This window comes from Phytophthora parasitica, assembly GCF_000247585.1.
Source record: "Phytophthora parasitica INRA-310 unplaced genomic scaffold supercont2.2, whole genome shotgun sequence".
Lineage (NCBI taxonomy): Eukaryota > Oomycota > Peronosporomycetes > Peronosporales > Peronosporaceae > Phytophthora > Phytophthora nicotianae.
In genome coordinates this window covers 2064205-2075444 of record NW_008648988.1, presented here as the reverse complement: position 1 = coordinate 2075444, position 11240 = coordinate 2064205, and the positions used below count along the sequence as shown (strand labels likewise).

General features: G+C 47.6%; 5 protein-coding genes across 5 annotated transcripts; 4 read left to right on the top strand and 1 right to left on the bottom strand.

Annotated features, from left to right (window-relative positions):
• Nucleotides 1–173: 173 nt before the first annotated feature.
• PPTG_02692 (hypothetical protein) lies at nt 174–2449 on the bottom strand (the record flags this gene model as incomplete). Its single annotated transcript, XM_008893926.1, has 11 exons — nt 174–268; nt 370–840; nt 904–1113; nt 1173–1205; nt 1278–1386; nt 1452–1566; nt 1624–1694; nt 1761–1850; nt 1934–2053; nt 2122–2199; nt 2267–2449. 11 exons carry the CDS (start codon nt 2447–2449, stop codon nt 174–176), a joined length of 1575 nt encoding a protein of 524 aa, XP_008892174.1.
• A 765-nt stretch (nt 2450–3214) lies between these two features.
• On the top strand, nt 3215–3553 carry PPTG_02691 (hypothetical protein; the record flags this gene model as incomplete). The annotated part of the gene is made up of 1 exon (XM_008893925.1): nt 3215–3553. The coding sequence occupies one exon, from the start codon at nt 3215–3217 to the stop codon at nt 3551–3553; it is 339 nt and encodes a 112-aa protein (XP_008892173.1).
• A 2564-nt stretch (nt 3554–6117) lies between these two features.
• Nucleotides 6118–6309, top strand: PPTG_02689 (hypothetical protein; the record flags this gene model as incomplete). Its single annotated transcript, XM_008893924.1, has 1 exon — nt 6118–6309. The coding sequence occupies one exon, from the start codon at nt 6118–6120 to the stop codon at nt 6307–6309; it is 192 nt and encodes a 63-aa protein (XP_008892172.1).
• A 3923-nt stretch (nt 6310–10232) lies between these two features.
• Nucleotides 10233–10523, top strand: PPTG_02688 (hypothetical protein; the record flags this gene model as incomplete). Its single annotated transcript, XM_008893923.1, has 1 exon — nt 10233–10523. One exon carries the CDS (start codon nt 10233–10235, stop codon nt 10521–10523), a length of 291 nt encoding a protein of 96 aa, XP_008892171.1.
• A 78-nt stretch (nt 10524–10601) lies between these two features.
• PPTG_02687 (hypothetical protein) lies at nt 10602–10817 on the top strand (the record flags this gene model as incomplete). Its single annotated transcript, XM_008893922.1, has 1 exon — nt 10602–10817. One exon carries the CDS (start codon nt 10602–10604, stop codon nt 10815–10817), a length of 216 nt encoding a protein of 71 aa, XP_008892170.1.
• Between the last annotated feature and the right edge of the window lie 423 nt (nt 10818–11240).

Here is an 11240-nt window from a genome sequence, read left to right as displayed (position 1 = left end):
ACTTTTCATTGGTAAGAAATTCCCAAAAGAGCAATATGATTGGATGAAAAAAGAAGGTACTCAAAACGGCTGTCGGACGTAGCGGTGTATGTCACTTCAAGTGCGAAGACATTCATTGACTCGATCTGTATGTAGGATCCCTTCGTACATGCGACCACACCCAGCCACTAAGCTTAGGCCGACTCGAGCTCCATCTCGGCCGGGGCTGCTGCGCCAGCGTAGGGACCTCGGCGCAGACTCGCTTGCAGCTTTTCCCGTAAAGATGCGTCTGCAACACGACAACAACAATATCACGAAAATGCAATGCATGAGACGACGCGAAAAGCTAAAGTCCACCACTGCAAAGCCTGAGGCAAGCAGCACACGTACCCAACAGCGGCTGGAATGGCGAGCCTAGTACAGCGTCCAGTACTGCGAACTTCCACTCGCGCGTCTCCTTAGTCGGCTCGGTGGTACGGTCCATTAAGAACTCGAAGAAGCCACCGTACGAGAGCAAAGCTCGCATACCCCATGGATTGTTCTGTGCTGCCACGGAACGTAGAACGTGGAAGACGGATGTCCGTAGCTCTTCGAATGGCTGCTTCAACGCGTTCATGAACAGAACCATCGTAGACTGCTGACCGCATTCCGAGCCTAGACTATTGAACAACCGCTCGCACAAGTTCCAGACCCCCGCATTCTCTTCGGGCATTTGTTCAGGCTGCTTCGAGAGCCGTGTATGTGCACCGATCACGCGCGCCAGTGAGTGGTAACAATTGGCTTTGACCGGCATCTTGGCACTGCTACCGAGCTGTAGCCACATTTGGCAAATACTTCGGTGCTGAAGCAAAAGTTGGAGTTCTGTAGAACAACAGTACCGTTCAGTCGAAGAGACCCAATGAGTGAGCCCAAGACCATGCTTACCTTTATCGGAAGAGGATGCAAATGCTGCCAAAGCGTCCATCGCTGCAATCTGCTGTAATGAATCCGAACTCTGCATTTTACTCTCCACAGTCTCCAGAAAAGCCTTCGAGAGTGTGGCATCGCTCCAACTCCACGACTCGATATTCAAACTGGCCGCTGTAGCCGACACTTCGCCCACGAGTCGGACTGCATTGCCTCCGACAAATGGATCTAACAACAGTTTGCGTTAGCTCGTTGAGTAAACTATCCACAACCAAGTTATCAAATACCTTCTGTCATCGCAAGCAAAGTCTTTAACGTTCCTGCAGGTGCACCAAAGCTTATGAGCTCCAAGCAGTGTCGTATTATGTTTGAGCAAGATCAAGCAGACATACCGGACTGGAAAATATACTGAACACCGATCTTAGTCTGGCAAACAGCCGGCACCAAGTCGACAACATTCATCAAGAACAGCGGGTCGTCCGACTTTAGGCAGTTCAAAACCTGTCCATGGTCACGAGATCAGCTTGTTAATTCATTGAATCTGAAAGTTCCTTCTAGAAACGTACCAAGTCAATAGCACCTGAAGAGGTGCCATATTCCATGTGCTCATCTTTCTGTGCGCAGATCTTCACAATTGTCTCCAAATACCGCATGAATTCAATTGAGTTCTCTGTAATTTCACTGAATAAAATCAACTTTCAGCAACTAGGCAGCAAAAAAATAAAACATTTGACAAACCTGCTTTGCGCTTTAGCCTCCAGCGAGTCCAGCACCGCTTGATATATCCCACTGTCAGAGGTGTTTGAGAACTATAGCAATCAACCCAATTATTAGCAACACAAATAATACGAATAAATACACGAAAAAGACCCCACCATCTCCAACACTGTCGAGGCCTTGGAAGCCACCTCGATGTCTTCATCCGCAATTATAGCGCACACCTGCTCCAGAACCAGTGGGTCTGCCTGAACCATTGCAATAGTGTAAAATGACTCAGCATCGTCCGGAATTATCGTTAAAAATGACCATGCTTTCTTTCTGTACGTACCACGACTCTGACCTGGTCCAGCGACGGCTTCCTGCCTAAGTGTGCAATGAACTGATTCACCACAAGTGTTCTCGCCTCCTTCTCGACGTGTGCTAGTCCAGCCAGTACAAACGGCACAATCTGTCGGTGCAAGTCAGCACGAACGATAAGAGACCCAGTTATTGCAGGATAGCGATCCAATGACTTACGTCCGGTTGGAAGAAAAGGCTCGTGCCGTCGCCCTCGGTGCCCAATACGCGGTTAATGCAGTCACACGTTTGCTTCACCTGTATGCAGCATATCGTACAGGGTTAGGAGGGTAAGAAGCACTACTCGAAACAAGATAGGACGCACCTGCTTGGCGGATCCACGGTTGCTAGCGTCCTGGAGACAAGCAAACAGCATCGCTATCGGAATCTTCTCCAGGAAGTCGTGCACCAGTGCATTCTCCTGGTCGTTCGCATACAGATGCCCCGAAGTAGCGATGCCCGTCTCCTGGAAACGCGCCACTTCTAGCCACGCCGTGTTCAGATCCATTCTGCTTCTAAAACAAAAAAATGTATGACCCGAAGTCATATCGTAATCGTACCATTACATGTAACTGAGTTTGATTTTGTATTCATACTAGTAACTTACATTAGAATAAAAATAGCATAATACTTTGCTAATGTAAAGTATCGTAGTATTTTTTATATTACAGTTTAAGCACAGAAAGCATCCAAGAAATACACTTTATTTAAAAAAAAATATTTACACTGTAAAGTATAATATTACCTTGAATAAAAATAAACTAAAAACGTGCTTTTTCGTTTGAGCCTAATGAAACTCTGCCGAAACACGCTCTCTTGTCCTCTCTTGTCCCCAACTTGGACGCTCTCTCGTCTAAGTTCAGACAAGATTTGGAAATAAAGAACTTTGACAGAATTTATTCGTCGTAATTTAAATTTTGTATTACGACCAATAAATTCTGTCAAAGTTCTTTGTTTCCAGATCCTGTCTGATCAGCTTAAGCTTAAAGCTAAGGGCTTGGGCCCTTAGCAGCAAAATTCTGATATTTATATGTTTTTTGTTTGTGTTTTAATCATTTTTGTGAAAAATGCCGGTGTGGTACACGAAATAAATAAACTTTTGCTTTGAAATTTGAAGGGGACGTATTGCCAAAAACTTTCATGGGACACCATTGCGTTCGCGAATGTGGCTCAAATTTTTTTTTCCCGGTTACCCGATTGTTTCCTCATTTGTAGTTACATGAAAGGATGATGTAGATCCACTTAGCCCGAAGTGGATTTTGTCGGTGCGCTAATGAAGGCGCTAGGTTGTCCGGAGCTGGTGGCGCACGCAGTCGGCCATGCATTGATACAAAAGGACCACATGCTCGGTGACGAGAGCGATGGCCGGAAGCTTGCTGTTGTCGAGATTATTGATGAGCACGAGGGGACAACGGATCCCAATTTCATCGAGACTGATAGTTATGAGGAGTCGATGGTTGCCATACCTGAGAACCGGTCGAACAACAAGCACCTCCGAGAAGATTACGGCTTTGTTGCCGTAGTGAGCGACGATGAACCATCCCCGGAGTCGCCGCAGTCGTCACCCAAGCTACCGAACAGACTGGATCTGGCCTATATCCTAGCCGAGTGAAATACCCTTTTTAAACTTGCTTTTTATTAATACTCCTACGATATATTTTCACGCCATCATGGTAGCTTAGTAGTTTTCGACAAACAAATGAAACACTCATGGTAAGGGGGACTTGACGTGTGAGTGGAGCACGATGCTTGCCAGTTCGGGATGATCTTAGTGATTGTTTCGTCATGGGAAAGACGTTGAAGTCAAATGAGATTTATCGTTGCTGCAATGTAACTCAGTCAGCCTGACTCAGGGATGCCTGAGTCAGACTTCAATACTCGGACGATATTAAGGTTGACAGACGAACATGCTCTTGTGTTTGTTGCTATAGAGCGCCTTAGCTTGCATTCGTGTGTTAGCGTTGTCGAGTTGCTGCCAGCAATTCTGCCGAATAAAAGTGTTTGGAACGCCTACTGGCTTGGGCGAATACCTTAACGGCCTCGACTCACAAATATTTTATTACCACAGTGTTGCCGAGAGTCTGTGCTGTCAGTTGTCTACAGAGTGAGAAGTGATCATCACCGACAGTAAATCTCCGCGTGAATAGTGATGGAATCCACTGGTTCATTACGAAGGCGCTTGCGGCGACAATTTCGGACTTCATTTCTAACCTGTTTAGAATCATTGCTATATCTAATTAGTCTGGAATAGTGATGGTTTTGGATTGGGTGCCTTCCAAAACTGTCCTGAAACGGTTTTATCAGTTTAATCGGTAATTTATTTTGAATTACAAAACGGTTTAATGCGTATCAAACCGGTTGCTGGAACGCAACCTTCGGGTATAGTGAAGTTCAGTCATATGTTTAATCACGTTGCTACTATAAAGTCGGATTAGAATTGTTTGATGAGACCAAAAAGTGGTCTCACCAAACAATTCACCGTGATTAAACTTTAATGCGCGACTTTTTATGTCGGTTTTGGAAGGCACCCAATGGGTGAATAAAGACTGTCTAAAACTACCTGAAATGTTTTAAGCAGTTCAGAAATGTCTAAAGCGCCCAAAAGAAGACAAGCCTTGAACTTCAAGGAGGCCCGCGATCCTCCTGCGCAGACTTCATTGTCATTGAGAACACTGCGAGCACCATGAACCAAAGCCGTACGCCTACATGCACGCCGTTGACATCACCACAACCAGGCCATGGCGAGCCAAACGTGCGTGAACGTATCCTTCGATCGCCACCTGGCCCACCGCTACGTCGGTCTCCTCGATACAGCCCATATCATGCTGGTGTTCTGTTATCTAGTCCATCTGAACTGCCTGCACAGACACCAGTAGCCACAAGGCGGATGGTGTTCTCCACAAACACACCATCGGATACGCACGTCCGGGTTCGTCGATCCCCAGTGCTGCCCCGAAGATAGGTGATCATCGTCTCTAAAAACCGGCCGCCCATGCAACGAGATCTGGCAACACTATTTCATCAAGCGCGAAGGTGACAAGAAACACGGACGATGCAAATACTGCGGCACGTTAAAAACGAACGGAACCTAGCGGGAAATTTACTAAAGCACTTGGTAAAGCGGAATCAGTGTTCAAGCGTCCCAAGAGAGGTGCAAGTCTCACTAAGGCCTCTCCTCCAGCCCCTGAACTAGAACCCGAACCCGAACAAGTTACTGATACCGTCCACAGCGATTCAACTCAAGCTGCATTTAAAATGGCGCAGGCGAAACTGGTTTTTGTGTACGCTACCATTCGTGCTCGTTGGGGCGCAAGTATTTCGCGAATTATTGCTTTGGTGACTCCGTCGATGACGCTACCCTCACGACACACGCTAAGCGAGGCGTTGCTAAAGCGAGTGACCAATGAGATTCGTACGAGTGTCGTCAAGCTTATTAATCAGCAGACCTACGTGTCACTCACGTCACCGATGGCTGGAGCGACACCAACAGCTCCAGCATCATCAACTTCATGGTGGTGCACCCGGAATGCCGTCGGTATTCTGGTCGTCGTGGTCGACGCAGACAGAGCAGCATACGGCAGCTTATCTAGCCGGAGAAATCGAGAAGGTCATCTCCGAGATCGAAAGAAAGACAACAGCACAAGTGATTGCTGTAATCACTGATAATGCGAAGACTATGAGGAGCGCATCGGGCCGTATTGAAGTTCGAAGACCAAATGTAGTCAGCGGCGGATGATCTGCACATGTCCTCAAACCTCCTGATGCACGACGTGTGCCGGTTACCTGCAATTCGATCAATCCAGACAAGAGCTGTTGCCATCGCGCGTTTTGTAAAAGACCACCTAGCACTGCTAGATGAGTTTAAACGGCTGCAACAGGGTATGCGGGACATTGGTTTTAGGGCTAAAAATTTTGTGCTGCCTGTGCCATCGAGATGGTATTCAGTGTACGCCTGCATACAAACTGTTCTGAACAGCCAGGACATTCTTGAGAAGCTATTTTTGAGTGCAGATTACGAGCAATTCCGTGATCACTATCGTGGGACAGCGACAAGTCGAAAAACACTTCGCTATATTACTGAGCTGGTGCGCGACAATGGATTTTGGAGCAACTTGAGAACGATAGTGCGACTCTTAGAACCTATCATAAGAGCTTTATGTGCGTTAGAAGCTGATAATGTCTTCGTATCGGCGGTCTATCGGTGATTCAGATGGCTTCGGTATCACCCTGCGTATGGAATCACCTCACCTGACAAGGAAGCCCGGCGTTGCGAGCTGGTGGAGCCACACGACAGCGCTGAAGAGCAAGAAACTGGTGGACAAGCTCAAGGGGGAATTTAACTACTTAGCAGCACAGCGGAGCAAGTAACCTCCGTCATAGCAACCATCGATGAACCTCCAGCAGCTGACGAAACTCCGATCTCCGTAGGGAACTATGAAAAAGTGACAGCACTTCAACTTAACGAGCTGCAAGCCTGTTTCTGCAAACAGATAAAGCAGCGCTGGTCCTACGTCCACACAAACGCGATGGGCATCGCGTTTATGCTTGATCCAGATCTTGATGAATTTGTTGGCGCTGACGATGATACAGTAGACGACCAACTCTGTAAAATGGCGAAGCGTTGCAGTATCCTCACTCCAACCACTGGTATGCCCAAGTTGACAGCAGAGATGCTTGCATTTAAAGTGAAAAGCGGCGTGGAGGCGAAGAGCAGAGGGATAAGTATTCGGAATCAAGCCCTCGTGATTACTGGAGTGCCAAGGGTAACAAGAAATATCCGCTGCTGGAAAAGATTGCCGAATTTGTATTCGCAATCCACACTTCATCAGCCGCGAGCGAGAGATCGTGGAGCATCTTCGACCACATTCACTCCAAGCGAAGGAATAGACTGTCAGTTGCTAAGGTTGAGATGTTGTCATAAACCACGGTACAATTCAGTGCGATACAGTCGACCTTGCGCGTCATCAGTCACGTCCAGAAAGCATTGAAATTGACACTGAATCAACTTGAATTAACGCACGTCTTCTTCTATAACTAGTTGTTTAGCGCTTCCCAAAGAGTATAGATCCTGTAGCTGCCTTCTTCACCAAACCACAGCAACCGCCCCGCCTTCACGTCTGTGCCAAGTTGATCACCGAGTCGATAATTAGACATTTCGCAGTGGTTCGAATGGTAGAACTTACAATTGTCGATTTGGTGTGTACGATGACAAATGAAGTACGGCTGGTGCATTCATCTCGTGACTGGTGACGGCACAGTCCAGCTACATGCAGCAAAAGCGCAGTAATTCGCCAGTTTTATCATTTTTCTTTCAAAACTCCACAAAGATATTAAAAGCAATTTGAAGACCAGTTCGCAATTGCTGGTGTTTTCCAGTTTCAAGCTTTTTTTGCGACTTCTTAGTGAAGGTTAACCCCGAATAGAGTAGTCGGTGCTTACTACAAGCATTACTTGTTTCATTTTCAGCCATATGTCCAGCAAGAGCAGCACGAACAAGGAGAATTGCACTATAATGACGTCGAGACGTCTTTGAAGCACCTGACACGTATATCTAACTACAGGCTCCTCCACGTCCCACCGCAGACGATCTAAGCCACCACAAGTTCCAACGGTCACACTAAGTAGCAACGATTACGGGTTGACAACGCCACAATATTTAATTTTTGCGATAAACAGCATTTAAGTCTTAACCCGCCCATAAAGGCCCACATCACAAGCGCGTGCACAAAACTAGGCAACTTCTGCAGTTTAGAGGCCAGAATTATCGTGACAGCTCTCCATCTCCTCCCAAAAGCCACTCCAACGAAAACAGGACAGCTAACACGTTCGAGCAGCTCGCCAGACACGGTAACGGGGTCTCCAGCACTTGGCATTATCTTGACGCTGAATGTTGCAACTGCGGTCACAGACTTTGCCGATCGCAACGTCCTTACAAGCCTAACTCATGTATTATCGAGAGCCGTACCCCACGAACGTAGTGTAATTATCTTCGACAGTAAGGTTGGATATCAGCTCTAATATTGGTAGCCCAAACGTCTTGCGAGTCACCACGATTGCAGATACAAGGTTCACCAGGCTCACCACTGCTTGCCACTTCACGGGTAGAAGCACGTTGCATGATATAATGAGAAAGTGCAGACGTGTATGCCTCTGTCGACCATGTTACGCCGGTGTTGACTCCAGCGGTCACGGTACCAGAGCCGACGATGCCCATTGTAGCCGCTGGCGCGGTAGCCCAAAACGTCCAAACGTGTCTAAAAGTCTGTGGTCCCACCCTGGACCCTCCGCTTAGAACAGTCTATTTCGGACGAATTTTGGACGTTTTCTCAAAGTGTTTTGAACTATTCTGAACTAGTCCAAAACCATACCTAGTCTGGAAACTACGGTACTCAAGCCAATGCTGATGCTCTTTCGCGACACGGCGTTTTACTTCTAACGGCGGTTCTGTGTGGCCGCTATAAAATGTACCTATTGTAGTTGAAAGAAGGTGGATACACTAAGTCTGCACACAGTGTACTTTAATCGGGGCACACAGCACATAAAACACTGCCTCCTGTTAGACCTTAACGGCAATTCTGTGTGGTCGATGAGTACATGCTGTGTGACAGTTCTGCGTGGCCGCTACAAAGTATATCCTTGTGGTTCGAGGGAGATGGACATGGATACATTTATTGTACACACAGTATGGTGTTCTAAGATCAAAGCACACACAATAAGAAATATCGCATCCTGTTCACGCAATAAGAATTACTGCCCCTGTTGGGGCTAACGGCAGTGCTGTGCGATCGTTGGGGACGTGTTGTGTTCAATGGGACATGCATTCATGTACCTAAAAAGAAGGGAGGTACGTTAAGTGTGCTTAACTTTACTGAGCTGCCGCTAATGTTTGTTAGACACACAGTTGTCACTTTTGTTTGCTAAGTATGCATACACTGTGCTGATGAGCTGCTAAGGATTCCTAGACACTTCCGAACTCGCGCGTGAAGAGTGTCAGGTTGCTGTTCCTGTAACGGAATGTTAATTCCTGTAGCAGGGGAATGCCCGCTGTTGCAAAAATTCCCAAGCGAACTGTGTTGGTCCACTCCCACTCGTAGAGAGCGCAGTTTGGGGTACACGAATGGTTAATAAAACGACTCTCATTGCCGCGTTCGGCGGCATCGATGAACACACCCGACGCTTCATCCCAGAGCGGCTTGTCTTCAGCCCCACGAGATAACGGTGATCGGTGCGTTTTACGGCGTCGTCTTCTAGCAGCATTTCGCCGACGTATTCAACGATGAATGCCCCGTTTCGGATCATCGTGCTACATACTACTCCGAGGCCGACCCGCGTGGTGATTAGGTCGAGTTTAAAACGGGAATGAAACCGGTTGTCGCAATGTTCTCCGACGGATCAGTTTGTGCTATCACAGACGAGATTCATTCCAGCATTGCTGCAGCCGCTTGTTGAACGTGTGCCGTCGTCAGCGACACAGCGAAGGCCGTCGCAATCGCATTCGTAGCGATAACACGATGCCTTTTTCGTGACTGGAAATGGCTGTTTGACTGAGAAGACGTTGTGTGCTAGATAGTAGATCTCGCTTGGTCATGGAAGGCGCTCAATGAACTCGTGGTTTCCACCTACATTAGCCAAGCTGCTGGCAAGTGTTGCGGTCGCCCCAGATGCGGATGAAAACAGATTTGGTTGGACTTCGTGGTGCTGAGCTTGGAAGTGACTTGCCTCAATGCGACGAAGCCAAGTGCGCTGGGAAACGGGTGCGCGAGCAGCTCCAGTTAGACGCAATGTTGGCGGCGCCGCGACGGCGGTGTGGATTCGTAGCGATTCAGAGCTGGTATGCGTTGATGTGGCCATGTAAAAGTCTTAGATACAGAGTCCTGAGGTTTGATTTTGGTTTCGTATTAGCAAGTGGGTTAATGTTACGTCTGAAAGTTGAGGGAAGCTCAAAAACTTGTTACTTGGTTACGGTGACTGTGTGAGTGGAAGGGAGGGGGAGAACCTACAATTTCGGTGGAGATTGTTGAAAACTTAAACTTTTAATGATGGCGTTGTAATTTCCGATACAAAACAGAAGTGGCGTTTCCCGGGTGTTCATCTGTGACTTTGATAGATCGATACGCTAGGAAGTTGATTGAGCGCAGTTGCCAATTTTGCGAAATGCCGACAACGCTAGAGCTATTACAAGCTGGGAAAGAGGCACAGGACGAAGAAGAAGCAAGATCTCCTATTTGTAGTGTGGAGTCTGCGCGGTTGCGGACAATTCACCGGTACCTACGGAGAACGTCACACTGGACATGTGCATTCTTCGCATTGATGGGTTCGATAAACTCTATCGGCTGGATTTGATCGACCGCGACCTGGAGCCACAGTTTGACGCACTGGTGGAGACATTCGAAAAGCTTGACGTGGCCCGTCGTACCAAGTTCGTTTTCCAGCTGACAATTTGGAAGAACCACAAGTCTGAGTTGAACCTGCTCGAGTATCACCGTGGTCTCAGCTACCGGTTCGAAAAGGTCCATTACTGTATTGGCTTCTGTGCGGAAATTCCATCGGAAGTTTGCAGATTCACGAGCGTATCCGGATAGATCCGCTCCCACCTGTTAGAGTCGGGTTGAATGCATCAAGGCCACTAGAAACACTAGAGCTCGGAAGCGAACAGCGCGATGCTGAGCATCATTCGGCTGGAGCTGACGGTATCGGCACTCCATCAAAAGAAAGAAATCCAAACTGATCGACTGCCGTCCGGCGAAGAAGTTGGTACCGTTGTGGCACCTGTAACCAATAAGTCGGCGAAGCGTTCGACGGGGAAAGACGACGGCAGTATGCGCGGTGTGAAGAAAACCCACAAGGACAATGGCAAAGCATTAGCTTTCGAGTAGATGGCTGGCCAGATACGGAGAGGGTCTTGCGATCGATGCATATAACTGGTAATAAAAGTTAGAAATATCAAACATTACATGGGCGGCTAATTGTGTGAATAGGTGACTTTTAGGTATTACATATAACAGACAAGGTCACTCGCGGTGTATGGGAGGGGCCAAGAATAGGCGATGCCGCTAGTGATGCAGTAGAATGCGTTGGATGTAGCAGCGGTTGCGTTGGACGTAACCGCTACAGCGTGCTAAAGGTTCGTTGCTAGTATTACTGCTGATATTAAGTGGGAAATGTCTAACACGATGGTAATAATTGTGGTGAAGCGCCAGTTGACTTTTGCGAATAAGAAAACTGATTGATGGGAAGTGACCCGATCAAGTCCTGAGACTCATGGTCGACGACGGTGCGTCAGTGAATACGTCATCATC